Source organism: Miniopterus natalensis, chromosome 12 (assembly GCF_054644295.1).
Source record: "Miniopterus natalensis isolate mMinNat1 chromosome 12, mMinNat1.hap1, whole genome shotgun sequence".
NCBI classification, from domain to species: Eukaryota; Metazoa; Chordata; class Mammalia; order Chiroptera; family Miniopteridae; genus Miniopterus; species Miniopterus natalensis.
This window is the reverse complement of record NC_142092.1, coordinates 73,762,050-73,786,280: the sequence shown is the minus strand read 5'-3', so window position 1 is coordinate 73,786,280 and position 24,231 is coordinate 73,762,050. Positions and strand designations below refer to the sequence as shown.

General features: G+C 50.5%; 1 protein-coding gene across 5 annotated transcripts in view; it reads left to right on the top strand.

Annotated features, from left to right (window-relative positions):
* The first annotated feature begins 3,357 nt into the window (after window positions 1-3,357).
* The window catches only part of EHMT1 (euchromatic histone lysine methyltransferase 1), a 55,367-nt gene continuing 34,493 nt past the window's right edge, over window positions 3,358-24,231 (top strand). The window contains exons 1-6 of one of the 5 annotated variants that reach the window (XM_016211836.2): window positions 3,358-3,872; window positions 9,112-9,671; window positions 13,922-14,102; window positions 17,444-17,601; window positions 17,881-18,069; window positions 24,034-24,108. In XM_016211836.2, the coding sequence (XP_016067322.1) occupies window positions 3,845-3,872; window positions 9,112-9,671; window positions 13,922-14,102; window positions 17,444-17,601; window positions 17,881-18,069; window positions 24,034-24,108 (1,191 nt within the window). In that variant the 5' untranslated portion in view covers window positions 3,358-3,844. The remainder of the gene's footprint in view (window positions 3,873-9,111; window positions 9,672-13,921; window positions 14,103-17,443; window positions 17,602-17,880; window positions 18,070-24,033; window positions 24,109-24,231) is intronic. The other 4 variants (XM_016211833.2, XM_016211834.2, XM_087823077.1 and 1 more) reach the window with 4 other exon arrangements.

Below are 24,231 nucleotides of genomic sequence, written 5' to 3'. Positions count from 1 at the left end.
CTATTTCTAAAACATTTCATCACCTCCAGCAGAAACTGTACCCGTTTAAGCAATAACTTCCCTTTCCCCTGCCTGTCTCTGAATCTGCCCGCCTATCTACCTGTTCTCTACCCATCCCATATAAGTAGAATTTTACAATTCTAGTCATATTGTGTCTGCCTTATCTCACTTATCATAATGTTTTCAAGGTCTGTCTGTGTGGTTGCCTGTGTCAGAATTTCATTCCTGTTTCCGGCTGAATGATAGTCCCTTGTCTGTACATATCACTTTCCTTTAACTGCTCATCTGTCGATGGACACGAGTGTCTTCCCTCTCTTGGCCACTTTGCATAGTGCTCTGAACATTTATGTTTACCCGGCCAAGTGCCTGCTTTTCACTTCTTTGGAGTATATACCTAGCACTGGGATTGCTGGGTCACCTGGTATTTTTTTTTTTAACTTTCTGAGAAACTACTGAACTATTTTCCACAGCAGCCGCATCGTTTTGCATTCCCGCCAGCAGTGCGTGAGGGCTTCAGTTCTGCACTGCCTCCTCCACACGTGTATGGTCCATCTCCTTGTAACAGCCATCTAGTGGGCGGGTGGCGCATCTCGTGGTCATCGCAATGGGCTGGCGCCGCCCAGCAGTTCCATCCCCTCCAGTCGGACCACAGCCCTCTGCCTCCTTGGCTGGTGGGTTTTGTTCTTAATGCCAGAGCTTTAAATTTGTTCTCTTTCCATGGCTTATAAATGGAGCACAGTTTACTAAAAACTCACAGGAAATTGCTGATGCTCTTGAAGTGAAAATAGGCAGAACTGATGAGAAGGCGGCCGAGCTCTGGGAGACTTTGGAAGTGGCATAAAATGAGAATTGTGAAAAGCACCAGGCTGGTATCACTGCTCAAGGAGCCAGAGCATCGAGGGGCAGGCCCTCTGGGCTTCATGAAGTGTGCACACGCCCCTGACATACCTGATGGCGTTTGTCAGTAAGTGATTTTTCCCATCAGCTCTTTTATTTTGGGAGGTTCTTACAATAGGAAACAATGAGAAAACATTCTTCCAGACCTAAGTGTCTTCCACGCCTGGGAAGGAACCTGGCGACCTGTGCATTCACCTGGTGCGTTCCCCACTGATTGTCCTGCGCAGGAGTGAGGGATGCTCTGGCTCTAGTTAATGAGGCCATGGGCACCAGGAAGCTGGCTTGAGGGAGCGGCCGTGTGGGGTGCACACTCACGAAGGGCCTGAAGAAAGTTCCACTTTTGAGTCGGGGGTGGATTGGGCAGACCAGGGGAGATGTCCATGTAGTACGGCTAATGTGCCTCTTGCCCAGGCCTCTGGACTGCCCACCCTTTTGGGAGTGGGCCCAGCATAGTTTTTCAGTGTGGCCGGAACAGCCTTTTTAAAAAGGAAACAGCTGCCCTTGCCAGTTTGGCTCAGTAGTTAGAGCATTAGCCTGTGGACTGAAGCGTCCTAGGTTTGATTCCGGCCAAGGCACGCACCTTGGTTGCACGCTCAATCCCTGTTGGGGCGAGTGCGGGAGGCAGCCAGTTTGGTGTGTCTCACATTGATGTTCCTCCCTCTCTCTCTCTCTCTCTCTTCCTTCCACTCTCTCTGAAAAAAGCAATGGAAAAAATATCCTTGGGTGAAAATTTAAAAAATAAATACAAAGGAAACAGCTGCTGCCCAACCGGCGTGGCTTAGTGGTTGAGCGTCAACCTATGAACCAGGAGGTCATGGTTTAATTCCCGGTCAGGGCACATGCCCAGGTTGCAGGCTCTATCCCCAGTAGGGCGCATGCAGGAGGCAGCCAATCAGTGACTCTCATCATTGATGTTTCTCTCTCCCTCCCCCTCTCCCTTCTTCTCTCTGACATCAATTTAAAATAAAAAAGGAAGCTGCTGTTGTGGGGGCGGAGGGAAGAGGGGCTCAGGGCAGGCCCCTGTGACCCGATAGTCAAGGAAAGGGAAGCTCGCATGGGTAAGTTGCTCACTCAGTGGGGTCTGAGGGCCAGGCCTGGCTGTGTTTGCTCCACCCCTGCAGCAGGGAAAGGACAAGAGCACTGTGACAGTCGTCAGTGGCCACTCTACCCTGGCCCTTCATGCCCAACAACAGCAGTGCTAGTTGGCTCTCCCTCCTGGGGCCAGCAAGCCACGGGCAGAGGGGATGGCTTCACGGCCCATGAGCCTGGGGTCTCAGCCTGAAGACACGAGCACTGGGCAGGGGTCACCTGCGGGCTCACTCACATGCACCTCTGGTTGTTGACGCTGGTTCTGTGGCTGCTGACCGGACCTCCTGTGGCCTCAGTGGCCTCTCCTGTGGTCTGGGCTCCTTACAGTGTGGCTGTGCTGTCAGTGCCCTGTCCCCAGGCTTCATGGAGCTGATGCTGGCCAGTCTCAGGCTGTCAGTTGCGGTGGCCCGTCCAGCAATGGGGAGGGAACACAGAGCCCCCCTCTCCTGAGGAGCATCAGTGTCGCCTTGTTAGCGGGATGTGGGGTGGGCTCTGTGCTAGTCTGGACTCCTTGTAAGACATGGGAGGCGAGAGACTGTCCAGGCAGCGACTGGGAGTAGCACCCTTGGTGTTCTCTGCAGAGAGTCCAGGGAAGGGTTAAGTGGCAGATGGAAAGGGAGTTTGTTCTGATATTGCAGAATCCCTGAAATGTAAATTCTGGACGACTATATTAATTGTGTTTTCCAGATTTAGGAACCAGCTCCTTTTCCTGCCAAGGGAACAAACAGAAAGACAAAAGAGGAAAAAGGAAACGCACTCGACACGGAAAGGGCTCGTTCCTCCTCTCCCAGCCCTTTCCATAGTTAGCTAGTGCGTTGCTGTGTCCAGAATAGCTTACACTTTGGGGTGGACAGAGCACTCTCCATCTCAGAAGTTTCCTGGCCTAGAGATGTGTCCCATCAGAGCCCCAGCTCGGGGGTGCAGCCCTGTGCCATGTGTGCTGCATTCAGCACTGCTCCAGGGATGATGCCACCTCTGGCCCAGGTTCTGGGTGGGCAGCATCTAAAGCAGAGAGCAAGCAAGTGGCAGCTTAGAGCTCGGCGTCTGGCTTTTGCTAGAACCAAACATCTCGCTTGTGGGGAGAGAAGGCCCTCCTTGCCCGCCTCCTGTGCTGGCTGCTGGCCGCGGCCCTGATGGAGTCAGTTACACAAGTATCATGGGCATTAGGCCTGTGGATTCAGAAGCTCTCAGTGGGAAACCTGGAGGGCCCACATCCCCTGGCCCCCCCAGAGTGGGCTGGGCACTCCCTTCTCCTTCTGCGGGGACTTGTGGCCACTGCTGCGCCTGGGGGGCCCGGTCAGAGCCTCTGTGTGTCCTGTTCATGTCTCCACCAGAGGCAGACCTTCCCAGAGGGAAGAGTGTGTGTCTCAGCCATTCCAGGAGGCCTTTGCGATTCATGCCTCCGTGTGGTAGACCAGTACCAGGGACCCAGGTCACTTTGTTCATCCGTTTCTGGAGCTTGGTAGGTCGTTGGACATTTGAGACATTTAGACACTTAGGTGGGTCGCCGTCGGCAGCAGAGTGCACTCTGAAATAATCTGGAGCACTTGTGTAGCAGCAGGCAGTGCAGGGGCGTCACAGTGTTAGCAGCGCATAGCCCACTGCTCGTTAACACCCGCACCAGAGTTCAGGCGCAGTGCAGTTCCCTTGGCAGTGTCCTGATGCTCCTGGAAGGTCCGAGCTGTCCGGCCACCCGTAGTGAACTGTGACCTGTGACTTGTTTTTGGTTCCGGTGGGACTCTGTTCAGAGAAGTCACGGTGGTGAGTTGCTTGGTCTGCCTGTGCAGGCACCAGACTGACAGTGGTTTCTCTTTAGCAGGCAGTTCCGGCGAAGGGGGAGACCAAGCAGGACTGCTGCATGAAGACCGAGCTGCTGAGAGAAGAAGGTAAGGGCCTGCCCCTGCCTCGGTACTCCTCATCTCTCCCTCCCCAGGAACAGGCATGCGGAAGGCCTAGACAAAGAAAAGACTATCAAAGAGTGAGAAGCAGACACCCCACGTCCACCCAGAAGAGAGACTGAGTGGTTATACGAATGTTCCGGCAGCTTCGTTCACATCCCTCACAGCCAGAGCCACTGGGGTGCTTCACCTCACAAACTGGGTGCACAGGGTGCTCGCGCCAGAGGACGGCACCTCACAGTTCTCACAGGAACACGATGACGCCCAGCGTGTCTTGGACAGGATAAAACTAGAAGCTTGGGAAGTGTCCTCCCTGGCTTCCCTCACGGCCTTTTCTAAAAGAAGTGGTGAATGGTGCCAGGTGCCATTTCCCCCACACTTGGCCCAGGCCGGAGCCCCTGTGAAGCAGCCGCAGACAGGCCCGCAGCAGCCACAGTGTTCTGTACCCTCCCGCTGGGCGAGGGGGGGTGGCTTTGTCCCCCACCCCCTGCTGGCACCTGCCACCTGTCTGACAGCACATCCTGCTGCTGACGCTGAGCATCTTTTCATGGGCTTATTAACCATTTGTGTATCTTCTTTGGAGAAGTATCTATTCAAGTTATTTGCCTGTTTTTAAAATGGGTTATTGGTTTTTGTTATAGATACAGGTTTCTTTTTTTATTTTATTTTTAAAAATATATCTTTGATTTCAGAGAGAGGGAAGGAGAGGGAGAGGGAGAGAGATAGAAACATCAGTGATGAGTCGTCATTAATCCGTTGCCTCCTACACGCCCCCAACTGGGGATGGAGCCTGCAACCCAGGCATGTGCCCTGACTGGGAATCAAACTACGGTCTCCTGGATCATAGGTCGATGCTCACCCACTGAGCCAAGCTGGCCAGGCTAGATACAGGTTTCTTATCAGATGTGATTTGCAGATATTTTCTCCCATTCTGTGGCTTGTCTTTTCACTTTCTTGATGGTGCCCTGTAAAGCACGAAAGTTTTTAATTTTGATGCCCAGTGTATCTGGTTTTTCCTTGGTTCTTGTGCTTTTGGTGCAACATCTAAGAAATCTGGTCACAAAGATGTATGCCTATGTTTTCTTTTTAAGAGTTCTATAGTTTTCTCTCTTACATTTAGGTCTCTGATCCACTTAAAGTTAATTTTTGTATATGGAGTGAGGTAGGGGTTCAGCTTTGTTCTTTGGCATGTGGGAAACCAGTTGTCCCAGCGCCATGGGTTGGAGAGACCATTCTTTCCCCATTGAGTTGTCCTCAGTTGTCTGTTAACATGAGGGTTTGTTTTTGGACTCTTAGTTCTATGTGTGGATCAGATGTCTCCCTTTTGCTGGTGCCGCATTCTCTTCATTGCTGCTGCTTTGCACTGAGTGTGGAAATGGGGGCTGTGAGGCCTCCAGCTCTATTTTCTATTTCAGTATTTTGCCTATACTGAGTTCCTTGACTTACCATATGAGTGTTGGGATCAGCTTGTAAATTTCTGCAGAGAAGCCAGCTGCAATTACAATGTTGACTGTGTTGAATCTGGACATCAATTTGGGGAGTGTGGCCATCTCAGCAATACCATGTCTTCCAACCCATGAATATGGGGTGTCTTTCTTTTAAGTCTTCTGTAATTTCTCTCAGTAATGTTCGTAATTTTTAGTGCAGAAGTCTTAGACTTTTTTCTTTAAATATATTCCTAAGTATTATATTTTTGATGCTATTTCAAAGGGAATTATTTTCTTTTGTTTTGTTCATTGATACTGGAGAGAAATACAATTTGTTTTTGTTTATTGATTTCATATCTTGCGCCCTTGCTGAACTAGTTTATTATTTCTAATAGGTTTTTTTACTTCCTTAGGAATTTCTGTAGAGATGGTCATGTCATCTACAAATGGTAATAACCCTTTGTCTGAAGTCTACTTGACTGAATGTGTACACAGTCAATCCAGCTTCCTTCTGCTTGGTGTCTGCAGAGTGTAGCCCCAGTTTCACATTTGACCTGTCTGCTTCTAAACATGTGTGCAGTGGTTTCTCATAGACACCACATAACCAGCCGGATCTTACTTTTATCAGATCTGAGAGTTGCTGCCTTTTTATTAGAGTGTTTGGGCCATCGGTTCATTTTGCTTTAATTGGGTCATACTGTCCTTTTTCCTGTTTTCCCCTTTTGTTCCTTTTCCCTCGCACTGCATTCCTTTGAGCGGAGTACTTCTTATGATTCCCTCCTTATCATCTCCACTATCGTCTTATGAGCCCCCCCCCCCAGCCAGTGTTTGCTCCTGGGCTTACAGTGTTCATCTTTATCAGTCTACCCTTTCAGTGTTATTATTCAGTGTATAATGTTTTAGTTCCTCCCTCTTGTCCTTTATGCTACTGTTACAGGTTTTACTTCTACGAATGTTACTTCTACATTGTTACTATGTTTGCTTTAAGCATTCAGTTTTCTGTTATTTTGTTTCCTTACATGTTTGTCATTCCTGGTGCTCTCGATTCCTTTGCCTAGATAAGTTTCCATGTGGGATTGTTGCCCGACCACCTGAAGGACAGTGTTTAACACTCTGAGCACTTTTCTGCTGGTAACTAATTTTCTCCGCTCTTGTCTGTTCGGAAATGCTGTTTGATGGGTGTTGTGTTGGCTGTAGAATTCCAGGAGGACAGTTTTTACTCTAGCAGTTTGAAGCTGTTCCATCGCTTCCTGGCTGGCTCAGTGTTTCACCAGAAACTTGTGATTCTCACCTCTTTCTCTGTATGTGCTCTGTCTTTTTTCTTTGCCGGCTTTAAGATTTTCTTTACCAGTGATTTTCAGCAGTTTGATGGTTGTGCTTTGGTCTGGTTTGTTGGTGCTTATCTCTCTTGGAGTTCATTAGGTTCTTTGTTCACTGATTTTATCATTTTCATCAAATTTGGAAAATAGTTGGCAAAAAACATTTTCAGCCATGTCTTCCTCAAATGTGTATATTTTACTCCCTCCCATGGTGAGTCCTCTAAGGATGGTGCATCAGACTGCTGCTTCCTGTGGCCCGCAGATTGCTTGCTGCCTTTGACAGGCCTGTGGCGCGTCTGCAGTCTCCGATCTCCCGCTGTCTGGTCCGCTGTCAGTGTCACCACGTGAGAATTTCATTGCAGAGACTGTGTTTCTCTTTTAGAAGTCTCCTGTATTTCTCCATGGCTGTGTTTTCCTTTAAATCAGCAGTGCTGCAATAACTGCGTGTAACATTCACACCTGCTCGTCCCAGCATCCTGTCATTATCGTGTCTCACTGGCCAGCTCTTCTCTTCATTATGGGTTCTCCCAATTTCTTGCATATTTTGTAATTTTATTTTAAAGGTTTGTGGTTTTTTTTTTAAATATATCAGAGAGAGGAAAGGAGAGGGAGAGAGAGAGATAGAATCATCAATGATGAGAGAGTCATTGATCGGCTGCAGCCCACAACCCGGGCATGTGCCCTGACCGGGAATCGAACCCGATCGCCTGGATCCTGGGTCGATGCTCAACCACTGAGCCACACTCGACTGGGCAATATTTTGTAATTTTTGGTTAGGTATTTTGAATAGTATTGTTGGTGGATTGAATATGATGTTGGATTTGGTTTTATTTATAAATATATATATTTTTAATTAAGTCTTAGAGAGAGGGGAAGCGAGAGGGAGAGAGAAATGTGGCTATGAGAATGAAACATCCATTGGCAGCCTCCTGCACGCTCCCTGCTGCGGATGGAGCCCACAACCCCGGCATGTGCCCTAACCAGGATCAAACGGTGACCTCTGAGTTCCTAGGTTGATGCTCAGCCACTGAGCCACGCTGGCTAGGACACTGACTGGAGTTCTGATGGGACATCATCGAGTTTATAGATGTGATTTGAGGCAACTCGACATCTGGTGTTTTTGTCGCCCACTGACGGTCAGGAAATGATTTAATTAACGCTTCTTTCTCCACAGAGGCCTTGGTAATCTTGGCTAAAATAGTGTATGCCTTAAAATTTTTACCTACCTTTTGAATAGTGTCTTATATTTTCCTCATATATGTTTTTGCTCATGCTGGTGTAGAAAATACCCTTGATCTTTGTAGCTTGGTTGTGTGTCCAGCCGTGTAGCTGCATTCCACTCTTGTTTTAATTGCTAATTGGTAATGTTTTTAAAAGGGACTGGCTGGGAAGTGCAGGGAAGTCCCACTCCCACCTCTAGTCCTGGACCCAGTTTCTTCCTGCCCTGTCCCCACACCCGCTTGTGCTAACACAGTGCTGTTTGCAGCGTCCTTAGGTTATTTCTGATCTCCCCTGGAACTCATTCACTGTTTCTGAACAAGTGTGTTTGCTGCGCATGGGGGTGCATTGCTTTCTCCAGTTAAAGTCCCACCTATTCAGTTTGGCTGAGGGTTTTAAAAAGGAGTATTCCCTTGGGACATGTGGATCACACTCGCACCCTGTGCCAGGCCAGGGTCTGCGCTCGGGGCTAAGCAGTGAGCACACAAACAGAACCCTGTCCGTGGATACCTTGGTTCTGGGGCCACCTGTCAGGTGATGATCTTGTAGAGACCAAGGAGACAGGGAGTGGTGCACCTTGGTCTTGATCGAAGCTCTTCCTGCTTCCAGCGATGTGGCCATGGAGTCTCCTTTTGTCTGTCAGCGAGAGTCGGTGCATTGTGGGTCTTCTGACATGAAACGCACTTATTTACAGCGAGTCTCAGACAGCCTGTTGGAGTGTGCAGGAGATTGAGCTTCTGTAGAGAACAGGCTTGTAGACCAGGGCTTTGTCACGGCATGCTAGCTGATACAGTGAATATAAGGCCCTTTTCTGGGTTTGTTACCCGTTTTCTTTTAGTTTGTTGTGATGCTACTTCTGAAGCCAGCATTCTGCCTACAGGTCATGCTCAGGTTGGCTTCGTGGTGGCACCTCAGTTCCTGTCAAGGTGTGGACCTGCCTCATGTGTGTTGAAATCTTGGGGGCGGCGATTGTTTTTGTGCTTCTGATCTAGGACTGTGTCCCTCGAGGCCTGACTGCAGCCCCCACTCACACCTTGCATGCAGGGCAGAACAGACACAGGCTTTTCTTTTAAGGATGTGGTCTTTCCCACACCTAACCAGCTAACTTTCAGGGTTCACATCTGAACTATTATTTTACATTTAATCTGTTTGATTGTACATGAAATAATGGCTTTTCCTTGGACAGTGCCTGTGAACCATCAGAGGACCTGTAGCAGGTGGTGTTGCGCAGGCAGCCGCACTGACTCTCTCCCTCTGTTGCAGAGATCTCTATGGCCACCGATGAAGGCTCCCCCAAGAAGCTGGGAGGAGATGCCCATGTGGCTGCAGACGGGGCCACCAATGGGTCCTGTGAGAAGAGCGATGCTGGCAGGCATGTCAACGCAGCCGAGCATACTCAGGAAACCTCGAAAGCCAGCCCCCAGGAAGGTCCCAATAAATTAGCCCGGATAGCGGAAAACGGGGTTTCAGAAAGAGACACTGAAGCGGAGAAGCAGAACCACGTCCAGGCTGAGGACCTCACACAGACAGCCGTCGTTGGGAGCAACGGGTACTTCCTGGGTAAACCAGCCCTGCAGGAGCCAGCCCTGCGAGTCCCCAGCACCTTGGCACCCTCCCTTCCTGGTCATGCTGCGAAGACCCTCCCCGGAGTGGCCGGCAAAGGGCGGACTCCCAGTGTGCTCTCTCAGACGCCAGCCACCGCTGCACCAGCTAGGCCTGGGGAGGGGAGCAAAGACTCAGAGGACAAGAAGCCCACGGCACCGGGCACGGATGTCAAGGTTCATAGGGCTCGGAAGACCATGCCGAAATCCATCCTGGGCCTGGTAATGCGCCCCGTCGGGTTGGGGTGGGGCGGCACCTGTCCTGCCGTTTCCTTTGTCTCCTCTTTGGTTGTGACCATGGCAGGTGGGCGTCAGCGCAGGAAGGAGAAGGGCCAGCAAATAGCAGTGGTCGCCTCAAGGCCGGGAAGGTTAGGAGACGCTGCTGACAGCCTGAGGGGCAGCGGCGCAGCGGGGCCCTTAGCGTGCTCCCTGGGCTGTGCTCTTGTCGGTGCCCATTGCCCATGAGTAGACACATCACATCACGGACACCACTCCTGCTTTGGGCTGGGGGCTTTGCTTCCACCCCTGCACCCACACTAACTCCCTGGCAGGTGAATAAGCAGGACTCTTTAAGTGGGTCAGGGCCATGGTGTCACAGAGGGAGGGGACAAGGGGCCCCACCCAAGGCGCTCCCAGGTCTCCATCCCTGTACCAAGCTACCAGCTCAGGGTTTGTGCTGAGAATAGGTGGTACTTGACTGATTCATGCTGAACCAGTTGCCTTTGCTGCTGTCACCATGTCGGCCACACCTGCCACGCGTGCTTTCTTTGTGTCTGCAGGGTCATGTGTGCTCCCCCAGCTCTGTGTGTTTGGGTTTGCCGTCAGGTTCCCTTGGGATTTCTTGCACCTGGCATTGCTGGTGTGCATTCTGATGCCAGCCTGGTCTGTCATCTAGGCCAGGTGTGTTGCCTCTTGGCAGCCTCCCCGTGGGCCCTGTGGGTCTGTGCGTCTCTTCAGCGCTAGGATATGCTTTGTACGTTGCCCTGTTTGTGGACGTGGGTCTTCTGTCTCCTCAGACGGCACCTCACCGGGGTCCAGCTTTGATGGGTGTTTTGTTTGTTTTGTTTTAATCTTCACCTGAGAATATTTTTTCCATTGCTTTTTTAGAGAGAGAGGAAGGGGGAGAGGGAAAATGGATTTGCTGTCCCACTTATTTATGCGTCATTGGTTGACTTTTGTGTGTGCTCTGACCCAGGGTCGAACCCGCAACCTTGGTGTATGGGGACGATGTTCTAACCAACTGAGCTTGAAAATTGTGTTTTAAAACCAGTCATTCCAATGATAAAGTGAGTCGTGCCGGCTCATGATAAACCCCTTGTCTTTGTAAGAGTGTAAAATCCAGGCATTGGCAGGCCGCATGGTCTCCCATCCTCTGGCAGTGCAGAAGCAGTTTGCTCCGCATACCTGGTGTTGGGTACGCTCAGTAGATGCCTCCGCTGTTTGGGTAAAGAAAGTAGAAGCTTCTAGAAGGGAACCTTTTGTCCTGCATTGAGGTCCGTGTTCCCTTGGCTGACATTGCAGCCCCATTTCTCTACCTGAATTGCTCATACTACAGGGGGTGTCCGCACAGTGGCCCCCGCAGCTTTCTCCTGATCTTTGTCACCACATCCCATGTGCCCACTGGTATTCTCCAGGTTCTCGGAAAAAGACGCAGCCCTGTTCTCTGAGCTCCATGGTTCTCAGTGCGGTTGCTGTGCAGTCCTGTTCAGTTGCACCTGAATTATCTGGAAGGAGACGTTGCATATGCTACGAGGGCTCATCCCCCCAGCTGAGGCCGAACTGCAGCCCGGGAGCTGGGGAGCTGGCAGCCAGGACACTGGGGTGGGGTGGCAAGGACTGGACTGTGTTGGTTTGGCTGCCAGGTGAGATATAGGCAGCTCTCTGCAGTCTGGATGCGGGTGGGTGGCGGGGTGACAGGTGCACTGCACAAGTGTGACAGGTGCACTCTGTGGGGTGTTGTTGGGGTGCCCAGGACCCATTAAGGGAGCCTCTGTGAAAGGCAGTTCTTGTTTTTATTATTTTTTTTGCTTTATCAAATAACAGAGTTTTAGCAAAACCTAGAATCTTCTTCCTTTTAAAAAAATTTTTAAAAATAACATCTTAAATTTAAGGAGGGGTTTTGTCCCTAATTAGCCTCATGTGGCTGTTTCCTCTGAGGTTTGTTTTTGCTCCTGTTCACGGCTACTTTAAGACCATGTTTTGCATTTGTCTACAAGCACTGGTGTAGGGTACACAAAGGAGCATACGTGAGCCTGTGTTCAGACAATGACTTTGTTAGACACACCCTGTCATGTTGGAGAAAGACTAGAGCCTTCGCAGGGCTAACGAGTTACTCTGAAACAGTGCTTCTTGGGCCGCGGGCTGGCACGGTGGAGGCTGTGGAAGGAGCTGTGCTTGGAGGAGGCTGGAGAGCATCCTTGTTGCAGGGGGAAGGACGCTCCAGGGGCCATGCTAGAGCCTGCAGGGTCAGGACAGCTCCCTGCCAGTGGCCTGGGAGATGGGGAGGCCTTTTTTTAAAAAATTGTAGTAAAATACACTTAGCGTAAAGTACACCGCCTTGACCAAAGTAATGTGTTCAGCTCTGACAGCACAGTGGCCTGTTTGTGGAGCCACCGTCATCTCTAGCACTTGCTTGTCTTCCCACACTGGCTGTTCCCATGAAGCACTGCCTCCTCCCTCCCTCCTCCCTCCTTCCCCCTCCCTCCGTCCCCCCTCCCCCCCTCCTGCCCTCCCCCCAGCCCCCACCATGGGTTTTCTGTCTCTCTGGGTCTGAGTCCTCCAGGGACCTCGTGTGGGATCCTACAGGGTTTGTCCTTCTGTGACTGGCTTATGTCACTCAGCATCATGTCTCAAAGGTCATCTGTTGTGGCAGGAGTCAGAAATCCCTTTTAGGGCTGGGTGTTGACCTGTTGTGTGGATGGACCACGTGTGGTTTATCCGTCCTCTGTGACGTCAGCCCTTAGCCACTGTGACTGATGCTCCTCTGAACTCTGTGTACAAACATCTCTGGGACTCCGATCTCCATTCTTCTAGGTGCCTGCCCGGGAGTGACGCTGCTGGCCACGTGGTCACTTTGCAGTTAGCTTTCTGTGGACCCTCCATGCCGTTTCCACAGCAGCTGCACCCCTGCATTCCCACCACCAGTGAACCACACCCTGGGCTGCAGTTCCTCCACACCCTCACCAACACACATTTTTTTCCATGTGTGTTTAATTGAGGTGTAATCGACAATTTTCTGTGTGTAGTTTTTTGTGTTTTTTTTTTATAGTAGCCATTTTAATGGGCATGAGGTGCTATCTCACTGTGGTTTTGACTTTCATTTTCCTGGTGCCTAGTGATGTTGAGTGTCTTTTCATGCTGGCCATCTGTATGTCTTTGGAGAAATGTCTATTGAGATGCTTTGCCCATTTTTTAATCTGGTGGTTAATATTGAATTATAGAATTCTTACATATTCTGGATATTAACTTCTTATCAGATACATAATTTGCAAATATTTTCTCCCATTCCTTAGGTTGCCTTTTCATTCCATTGATTGTGTCCTTTGATGCACAGAAATTTTTATTTTTGAAAAGTCTGATTTATCTATTCTTTTATTGCCTATGTGTTTGGTGTCATGTCCAAGAAATCACTGCCAAATCCAGTGTCATGGAGCTTCCCCACTGTTTCTTCTAAGAGTTTCATAGTTTTGGATATTAGATTCATTCTGAGTTGACTTTCTGTATCTAATATGACGTAAGGGTCCAGCTCCATTCTTTTGCGTGTGGATGTCCCGTTTTCCCAGCATCATTTGTTGAAGGATGCTATTGCTTTACTATTTATTGCACCTACAGCATGCACAATAAAATTTGGTTAAGTTGAATTGGATTTGAGGTCGATCTACCTCAGGGCTGTAGGTGACCTAGAGTTGGTGGTGTCGGGCACGGTAGGGACTGCGGGGCTGGGGCCTGGGCATTGGTATCCCAGCTGTGGGAGCCTTGGGGAGCTGAGGAGGGGAACAGATTTAGGAGCTCAGTAAACTGAGCAAAGACAGTTTGAAATGCGGGGGTTTTCTTTTGTGCATATATCCCTTTTGGGGTGCTAGCAGCTCAGGGTGGCAGTGCTGCACCACCCTGCAGGCATGTGTGGAAAGCTTTTGATGCAGCCCATTGTGGGTACTTTTAACTTAGCAATAGTTTCTATTACCTAAATCAGGGGCTGGCAAACTTTCTGCACAGGGCCAGGTAGAAATACTTCGGGTTTTGCCACGTACAGTCACTGCTGCTGCTTCTCTTTCCTATAGAAGTGTAGGCGCCGTTCTTAGCTCGTGGTCTGGCCCACACGGTCCTGGAGCCAGGCACCACTTCTCCTGCCTCTCGCAGTAGCTCATCTCAGTGGAGGGGGGTCTATGGGAAAGGAGCTGTGTTTGGGCCCATTGTCTCCATGGCCGTCTGCTGGTGCGTAGTTACAGCCACTGACTGTCTTTGTTCTGAAGCCTGCAGCCGGCAAGGACCCCAGAGAAGCTCGAGAAGCTCGAAGTCATGAGGAGCCAGCAGAGGAGATCAGCAAGAACATTGCTGATTTTGGACGACAGCAGCTTTTGCCCCCCTTCCCACCCCTTCATCAGTCGCTACCTCAAAACCAGTGCTACATGGCCACCACAAAGTCACAGACAGGTAAATGCCCTGAGTGTGTGCTTCAAACCTGCACCTGCCAGACTAGAACTGCGTTTGGGAGTGCGAGTGTGCTCAGCATCAGTGGCGCTGGGGTCACAGGTCCTTCTGTGCTCTCTCTTCTGGAAACCTGCAGGCCAGGCAAGCCTCTCTCCAAAGCCTCCTCTCATGCCTGGGCTGCCTTCCTTGCTCGTTGGTAGTCTCACATGAAGATTGTTTCATTACTGAATCCTGCTGCCTCGGTCATCCTGTTGGCGGAAGACGCTGGGCTGGAGAGCTCCCTGCGGTGTATTGGGAGACCAGTGGTGGAGATTGTAGAGCTGGTGGTTTGGTTCCAGCTCTGCTGTCCACCACTTTTCCTGTGGCAGTTCTTGCTCTTCTGAGCCCTCTTCTGCTCATGGTGGCTGAGCGTGTCATTTTGGTTGGGTCCTTTAGCAGGAGGTGGGCTGAATGCATGGCCCCACAGGAGGGTGCCGGTGGATGTGCCTTGAATGGGGCAGCGAGAGCTCCCTTTTGAGCCTCTAGGACACAATTCCTGCAGGCAGGGTGACTTGCTTCAGAGCAGAAAGGCCCTCAGTGTGAGTGAGGCCTTTGTGCACGTGGGGCGCAGATTTGCAGAAAGGATCCAGGTCAGCCTGGTGCCTGCGTGCGGAGGGCTGTCCACCTAAAAGGCTGGCCTGTGGAGTGCCGACAGTTGTAGGTGCATATCTTCTTCTGGACTTTAAAGTACTTTTTCCTCATAAGGAACGTTCTGCAAAGCATCTTGTGCCATCACATTTCAGTACCTGTGCATAGCTTGTGACTTTATTTCTGAAATAGGAGCCTAGTTCCAGACATTGGCCCCTTTAACCTCTAGATATTTCAATGTTGTTTCCTAAGAATGACAGTGTAAAGCCCCTGAAATAAGGGCATTGCGTCATCAGGATGTTAACCTCACCACAACACCGTGTCCAGCTTTTTCCTGTTGGCCTGCTGGTGCCCTTTCCAGCAAAGGAAGCATTTCTGGTCCAGGTTCCAGTCCAGGGTCTTGCAGTCACTTCATTGAGTGTCTCCTTAATCTGGACCGCTCCTCATGTGGGTGTGCAGCTCTTTTCTGGAGTCAGCTCAGGTCACGTAATATCATGGGAGGGGTGTGTGACCACCATGGCCAGGCCGGGTCTGCAGGTCCCTTGGTCATAAAGCTACTGTTTCCCAAATGGTGATCAGTATGTGTCTTGGGAGGAGGGACTTGAAGGCTCTGCTCACCTTCCACCAGGTGGTGTTAGCACCCAAGGACACCTGCCCAGACTGATCGCACAGGGTGGTCTAACTCCGTCATCTCCCCATTTATTAGAGGAGCTTCTCCCGGAAGGAAGTGCTTCACTTGCCCGTCCATTTATCTTTTTATTTCAAATAGGACTTGTTACAGGATGTCCCAGGGTTGCCCCTTCAGGCTGGCTCCTGAGTCCCTGACGTCACCCCATTGCTTCGTGACAGTCGTAGGCTTGGTTGGGGGCTCCACCCTTCCTGTTCTAACCGGCTGGTCCTGGATGTGACTGCTTCCCTGGGTGCCTCACTTACCTGGGTCCCATCCTGTCTGCTGGAGCCCTGGGTGGTTAGAGAACAGCGTCAGTCTGTCTCCTCACCCCCAAGTTGTTGGCTGTTTTGACTCAATATTATTTGTTTCAAACAGTTAAATCTGGCTCTTTGCACAACTGTGTGGAATTATACAAGTAAGTCAGTGTTTCTGTTAGTGTTAAGGTCTTTCCTGTTTTAGCTTTATTATTTTATCATCTTTTAAATCTGAGTTTCCTGAGAAGTGCTCCGTGGACTTGGCAGTTTCCCACAGTTAATCCTTCCCCAGCTTCCTCTCTACTCTTCCTGTCCGTCATCTGGACGTGGGCTGCTTATTAGCATATTAGTTTTAGGCAGTGTAGTGTGTCCTGTGGTTACAGGTACTCCTCAGCCCCAGCTGTTCCCGGTATTGTCACCTGCAGGGAGGCAGAGGTTCCAGTTCCCATGTTCGCAGGTGTCTTCTGATGAGGGAGCACCCTCGTAGCCACCTGGCCGTATTGCAGTCCCAGTGCACCTGTCAGTCTGTGGGAAACCAGAGAGCCTGCTCAAGACGGCGATGGTGTTGTCTGCTCAGTATGGCCCTGTGGACATAGCCCTCTGTGACAGTGCTGGTACAGCCTGGAGTGGGCACAGCTTCTGTCTGCTTTATTCTGCAAACCCCACTCCTTCCTCTGCCCTTTTGTGCTATGTCCTTGAGGGAGGGGTGTTGGAGCTGGTGCATTAGCGGCCTCAGAAAGTTCAAGGCTGCAGGTCCTTGTAGTGATGGTCCCGGAAGGTTCTCTTCTCTTCCAGCTGGGCTGCACAGGCAGGAAGGTGAGTGGGTTCACAGGTAGGTTACAGAGCACATGCTGCCCCCCCACTGTGATTACGGCACTCAGATCAGGCTGGGCACACCTGTACTTGGTGCCCAGTCATCTGCTCAGCTCGAATTTCCTTGTGATGAGTTAGGTGTTCAGAGCCCCCACCAGGGGGCCCACCCCTCGCCTGGCTGAGGCGCACTGCCCCCCAGGCCACTGCACAGTGCTTGCCGTCTGTACTTGTGCGTGTCTCCCTGCTGTCTTTTCTACACTGTGCATAACTAAAAAGGAGGCATTTTTCAGCCCTTTTTAGCAGAGTTTCTCTCAATGATTTTTAAACCCTGGACTTCTAAAAAATAAAATGTTGTTGAGAACCTCATTCTGTGAAAGGAGGCAGCCTGGTGCTGCATCATCCAGCGTGGCCAGCCCCTGCTCAGTCTCCCTGCCGCTGGTGCTCCACGACCCCAACCCTTGCCCCTGTGTCCTCGTGGACATCGATAGGTGCTTCACAGGCCTCTATCCCTTCAGTTCCTGGACTGAGCAAGGAATAGGGTGGCGGGAAGGTCACTGGGCACTGCTGCCTGGCCATTCTTTAGCGCTGGACACGTCTAGACGTGTGAGTCACTTCTCGTTTGGGTGAGAAATCAATCTCAGGAAGATGCCCTCTTTCCCCTCCCCGTGGCCAGCAGGAGATGACTCTTCCTTGGTCCTCGCTGACACCTTGGGCCTTGCTGCCCCACTGCACTGCTGTTCAGGGTTGGGGGCTTTCAGGGTCATATTTGCATTCATATGGCTCAGTGTTTTATTGTGAGTTAACCAGACGGCCTGTGAAACACCCCTGCCATCCCCCTCTGCAGTTAGGACAGGCAGCCGGTGCGTCCCTATGTGGTGTGCTAAATGGTGGTCAGGTCCTCTGAGCTGTCACCTACCTTGAAAAACATTTGAATGGCATGATTTTCCTTACTTGTCTCCTTTTGACTGTTTTTTTTTTAGCTTTCTTGCCTTTTGTTTTAGCAGCTGCAGTGTCTCGGAAGAAGAAACGAAGAATGGGGACCTACAGCCTGGTTCCCAGGAAGAAGGCCAAAGCGTTGAAGCAGAGGACGGTGGTCGAGATGTTTAAGAGTATAGCTCATTCCACTGCGGGCGCCAAGGTGAGGGTAGCGCTCGCCTTGCTTGCCCATGTGCTGGGGGTCCTGTCTGTGTCCACCTCCGTGGCCAAAGAGTGCTGGACAACCTCCTTCCCTTTTGAAGGACCCCAGGCTCTGAGGCACCGCTGTTCTAGGCCTCGCCTCCTGCCCAGGTGGTGGTGGAGGCCCACCTGCTTCCCATGCTCCCCGCCACTTGTCCCGTACACCTGCCCTGGTGGGTTGTTACCAGGTTGTCCTGTTCCTGGGCTCTGCGTGACGGACGTACCCCTGCCCCTGTTCCAGAGCGAGAAGGACCTGGGTGACAGCACCCTTCATGTGAATGGGGAGAGCATGGAGATCGAGTCAGAGGAGGATGACTCTGAGGAGCTCGACGAAGACGAGGACCAGGGCGCTGAGCAGGCTGCCGCTTTCCCCACGGAGGACAGCAGGACTTCTAAAGAGAGCGTATCGGAGAGTGACCGCACCCAGAAGGTAGGCCTTCCCCCCCTCGGGTCCGGAGACTACAGAGTGGACCATTGTGAGAGTGGTCCTGTGAGTGTGCCCTGAGAGTGGGCAGTGGGGGCCCTGTGAGGCCATCATGTCCTGTTTACGTCTCACGTGGACTTCTGTGTTTATTTTTCTTGAATTGTTATGTCATTTTATTTTTATTAGAGAAGTGTTTGTCTCCCTGTACAGTGTTTGTTGAAGTGCTTATTGGAATAAACGTATTGAGCTCCTTAGGCTCTAGGTTGACAGGACTCAGTTGATGGCTGACTGTGCTCATGAGGGCTGCTTGTTGTTGGCTGAGGCGTGACTCACCGTCCACAGGTGCTGTCCTCCCGCAGGTAAAGAGCTGATGGGGAGCCTCTCCTCCTGGTCAGAGTTAGTGGGTGTCCAGGGCTGTTGAGTTACATGCCATCTGTTAATGCCTGGTGTATCCCAGGTGGGCCAGGCCTGTCCTTGTCACATGTCCACCAGAGGACCAGCTCTGGGAGGTGGCAGTGTGGTGGCTTGGTCACAGCAGCAGCAGCATGGCCCCTGTCCACTGGGCCCTGCCTGCAGCTGGTCCTGGGGCCCAGCCCTGTTCCAGGGTCTCCATGAGCACTGTGTGGCTACAATTTCTGATCCAATGGGGATGTTTGGGCATGCCTGTAGGCGCTCAATTCTGAGGGATAGACTAAAGAGGGGGCACATTGGGAAGCTGGCTGATGTAGATAGTTTTGATTTTACTGTTTCACGTATTAGACTTTTCTTAGAAAACTATCGATCATTTTTAAGCTGGACTATCTTAGCTGATGAGTCTAGTGTTCCGTAAACCCCCTGCTAAATATCCTTTGCCCGTTGTTCGTATGTGCTGTGCATCTTTAATGGTGCAGTGTCAGGAGCTTTGTGTAAAGGTGGACAGTCAGTTCCCCAGGTGTGGTTTGTCTTCTCGCCCTGCCTGTGATGTCAGAGCCCACAGAGACTAGTCTTTTGATGCATGATTCCCAGGTTCTGCGTTCTAATTACAATAGAGTTTTCGGCTTATTCAACTTTTGAGTAAGTTGATGTAAGCTGTCTTCTTTCATTTTATTTATTTATTTATTTATTAATCCTCACCGGAGGATTTTTTTTCATTGCTTTTCAGAGAGACTGAAAGGGAGAGAGAGAGAAACATCGATCTGAGAGAGAGACATCGATTGGTTGCCTCCCGCAGGGGCCTGCAGCTGTGGTACATGCCATTGGCTGGAATCTATCCTGGGACCCTTCGGTTCTCGGCCCGACACTCTAACCACTGAGCCAAATTGACCAGGGCTAAGCTATCATCTGATACTTAGTGGATTTCATTTTTTGTGTATGAGTGTTTGATTCATATAGAATTTATTTGGTGATAAAGTATAAAGTAAATACACTAAAAAGTGACTGAATTTTATGGACTATAAATTATATCTCAAAACTTAAAATAAGAGGTCAGGGTTCCATGGATCCCCTCAAAGTGGTTATCCACGTGTGTCAATAGCATTTATTGACTGATTTACTTTCCCTGCTGATTTAAAAAGCCATTGTTGTCATACACAGTATGGCATGTGAATGTGAGTCTGTGTCTCGATTCTTTAATTTGATCAAGGTTCTCATCTTTAAGAAAGAATCTGGACACTGAGTAACTCTAGGTATAGCTATGAAGGAAAAAATTAAATGAGTGTCAAGCCAACAAAAGAATCCAGGAACAAAGTGGAATGAAGAAGACACTGTGGTCAGTGGAAAACAAAATAAGATGGCAGGAAGAGATCTAAGTTAACAAATGTAATAGAGAAAAACTGAGTTAATATGGGACCATTCCAGTGAATAGAGAAAGACAGGTAAATACACTGGCCCAATCTGAGGCTGACATGCTAACTACAGTGTCAGTCAGACACAGCTGAGCACCTAACACCCTAACTTCAGCATCAGTCGACACAGCTGTGCACCTAACACCCTAACTGCAGTGTCAGTTGAACAGACATAGCTATGTGTTCACAGTGGCGATGGTGCGACGTAGACTCGCTCAGAGGAGACTGACTGTTCCTGGCACCTGTTATCAGGACTTAGCGGCGTGCAGATCCAATGAGCAAGGCTGGAGAGCACCTGTGTGTGTCTCAGAGGCGTCTTGTAAAGTCAGCTTGTGTTTGGATTTGGCGATTGCTTCATGATTGCAGGATGGGCCAAGAATGCCACACCTGATTGTCTCCTCTCTGCCCAGGCTGAGCATCCTGTGCCTAGTTGCGCCCTCGCTCTCCCTGTCTCCAAGGGTCATCTGTTCTGTTTTTGTTTGTTGCATAAATAGAATCCTGCCGTGCACATTTTTTCTAGTGTGGCTTATCTACGCAGTGTTATGTTTGTGGGATTTATTTGTATTGATATTTTTATTGTTACATCACAGTGGTTTTAAAAGTGAACTTGGTTCTCTGAGACCCTCTCTGGCAGTCTTGGGGTCAAAAGTATATTTGTAAAATGCTAAAGTGGTAGTTGCCTTTTAAATTCTCATTTATTGGAGCTATGCTGTGATTTGAACATTTGTCGGTTTAAATTTCTGTGACAGTAAATGTTAACCAGTATAACACATTAACAAAAGTGCTCTGTTGGTCTCAGTAAACTTTCTTTTTAAAACAAGAGTTTATTTGAGCCAAACTTGATGACGTATGCTGGGGAGAAAGGTCCCAAATGCTCCCTGTTCTCAGTAATTTTTAAGAAGATAAAGTAGTCCTGAGACCAGGATGTCAAGAACCAACAGAAGACACATCTTTTTGTGGGGACTCTGCTGACTGTGTATTCCACTGTCATAGGCATTGCGGTGCTACAGATGATGTTGCAGCGAACACCGTGGGTACCAGGTACACACCCGTGAGTGGGATCGCGTCACACGTGAGCACAAAGGCACAGCTCACGGTGTCTCACTGAGATCTCTGCTAGCCATCCACTGGTGTCCGCCGCATGGGGGCCTGCAGGACATCTTGGGTCAGACCTGCGTCCCGTTCCCAAGTGGTTGGTGTGTCTCCAGTTTGTCCCGTTAGCTGCCTCTTGCTGTGAAGTGCCTGCTCTGACTTGGCATGTGTCTAGGGGGTTGGTCACCTGTCCTTTTCAAAAGTCCTTTGGTAGGAAGTGAGGCCCCATTGTGTGTTGCCAAAGGATACCTCCTCCCACAGCTGCCGCCTTGGAAGCCAGTCACAAGGTCTGGTCATGTGGCAGGCAGCTGGGGGTCTCAGGCATTTTGGGTGCTGTGTGGGGAAGCTGCACCTTCGCTTCCTAGCCTGAGGCTGTGGCTGGGCCTCGTAGCCAGAGTTGGTCCTCCTGGGCCACGGTCTCCTCTGGCCTCCCGGCCCCTGAACCTTTACGTGCTGGGTAAGGGCCTCTGTTGAGCATCGGACCTGGTGGTGCCGGCTGTCTGTGGTCCCTTCTCTTCCCTGTTTCCTCGGGTTTCGGCCTCGCCTTCTTTGTAGCTGCCGTGTGTGTCATCATCCCACAACCCTCACAATCATCCCACTCCTTCCACATGGTCACTCACATGCTTTGGGAGGAGCTGGGTAACAGTTGTTAATCTGCCTGTTTTAGTGGGTAGCTTCAGTGTGCAATCTTTTTAAAATTTAAAAAACACCCAATGGAATTTAAAGATACCATATTAAATAAAGGCTATGCTACTTAATGGTGAGCGTTTTAGATCATTTCTAGGATCAGTAGTAAAAAGGGGGAGGATTGTCCCTTCTTCCCACCGTGAGCTCTGCAGCTGATCACTGAGCTCTTGTGGGACGAGAACCAGAGGAAACATTCATATTTGAAAGGACCGGGGAGAAGAGTTTGCTGAGAGTGGAGCCATCCTCCAAAAACCCAGGACGGCCAGCTGAGAAGCCTTGCAGCTGGAGCAGAGCTTCCTGTGCTGCCCCGAACGTGCAGAGCCGGGCAGAGTGCAGCGGCTGCAACACCAGGAAGCGCCTGGGACCTAGATTCTACAAGGAAATGTGAGATGTGCAGGCACAGCAGACAGTGGCGTCACCAGCACTGGCCAGTCTTGTTTGTCCAGGACACGGTTGTCTCGAAGCAAAGACTTCGGTGTGGATCTTTAAAAGGTCAGGACTGTCTGAGAAACAAAACCACAGTATCACACCTAAAAACTATAAAGTGTGACTATAATTATAAAAAAACTACAATTTTCTAATGTCACCAGCATACTTAGCAGTAAATTTAACAGGAAATGTTTGTTGCTTAGAAGAGGAAAACTAAGAATTTGCTGAAAGAGATTATAAAAAATGACAAGTTTGTGGAAAGACCCATTATTTGTCTGAAAGAGAAGGACTGGTGTTGTATCTCCCTGTGTTATCCACAGATTCAGAACAGTCCTCGAAATCCTACAGGACTGTGTGGAGCAGCTGCTGTGGGGATTGTAACAGCAGGAGTAGTACCAACGGGACAGTGACCGAAACTGGACTTGTGAGGAGTGGAGGAGGGTGGGAGCGGTGGGGTCCATAGCCATCTACTTGTATGTGAAGATAGAGTTCATTGTGAGAATGGGGTTTCCATTTGTGGTCTGGGGACTGTGACTCTTCAGTAAATGTTGGACAATTGGCTGGTCTTTGGGGAACATAGGTGTGGACCCCTGCCCGATGGTATGTAACAGATGCAAATCCTTTCCAGAATCTGTTGGGGTGGCAGTCGCACTCTGAACACACTAAAAACCACCCAGCGGGACACTTGAAATGATGAATCTCAGGTTAAGGGAATTACTTCCCAGGAAAGCTATTATTTACAAAAGCAAATTCCAGAAGACTGAAAGTGTCAACACAAAATATTGAATGGCGGAGGAAAATGTTTGAAACTATTCTTCTGATGGCCAGTGAGGAAGGCCTCCTAGTGCAAGGCACAGAGCCCGAAGGCACGGAGCGAGAGACAGGCACGTTCAACAGGTTCAGATGAAACCTCAGCGTTTAGGTGAGGAATTCCAGAAGCAAAGCTTAAAGCACTCCACACAGGAAATATTTATAACACAGTCAACAGACAGAGTGTTAGGATCCTGTGTGTGTGGCTTCCACGAGTTAGTAGGAAAGCAAGAACTTGGTAGAAATGCGGACGGCGGGTAAGGCCCGCGAGACATGGCATGAGATGGAAACGAGGAGTGACGTCGGGAAACACTGTTTTTGTCCTTGGGGATGTGTGACTCCTTTGGAGGCTGCTGGTGCCTTTTGAGCAGAGCTAGTGCAGCGTTCTGGGAACTTCCAGAGTGTCCTGTGCAGGTGGCAGCACCTGCCTGGGGCTGGCCCTGGAGGGTCCTGGCGGGTCTGGGACACAGCCTCCGTGTGGAGCTGCAGGGTCTGTGCCGTCTCCGCGCCCCAGAGAGCCTGGCCCAGTGTGTGCCTGACCCGCCCCTGCCTTGGGGACTGGGTGAGAGGGGGCATGTGGGTGACATCAGTCCCTCATTGTATTTTAATGTCTTCTGAATCGAAAATTTATTCGTGTATTACCTGAGTACGTCAGATAGAAAAGGCATATACGGCAGAAAAAGTAGGTATCTGTTGTTTTAATGTGGAAAGTTCCAAAACACATTTTTAATTAGAAGCAAGTAACATTCACAAAACTGTTTGGTGGCCCGTCCTCTGAATCGACAGGAACGCGCTGTGTTCAGGCCAGGTGTGTGACTGCCGGCTGGAGCCCTGGGGTGGACTGGGCTTAGGTGTGTGGGGCGGGCTCATTTCACATTCTCCTGTGCCTCTGAAAGCCTCTCTCTGTGTCTTGTTACTCTGACTGAAAGCTGCCTCTCAGTGCGCCAGGCGCACGCAGCTTCCTCGCGGTCTCCCATGGGGCAGCCATGCGCTGGGGGCGGGCCCCTGGGCGGGCAGGCGCTCTGTCGCCTCACAGGACCCCCCACCCTGCCAGTGTTTGGAAAATGTGGTCCTCCGAAGGGTCTCATTCGTTTCTGTTTTGTTTTTGGCTCGTTGTGCGCCTGGTCAGATGGACGGCGAGTCCGAAGAGGAGCAGGAGTCGGCTGGCACCGGGGAGGAGGAGGAGGAGGACGAGTCGGACCTGGTAACAGTGGCGCGTCTGCCCCTGCCTAGCGCGAGGCGGCCGCTCCCCGTGCGCCAGAGCACTGGGCGGAAGCGGGGCCTCAGGATGCAGGCAGTCAGGGCCCCGCGGTGCCTCCCGGGTGTA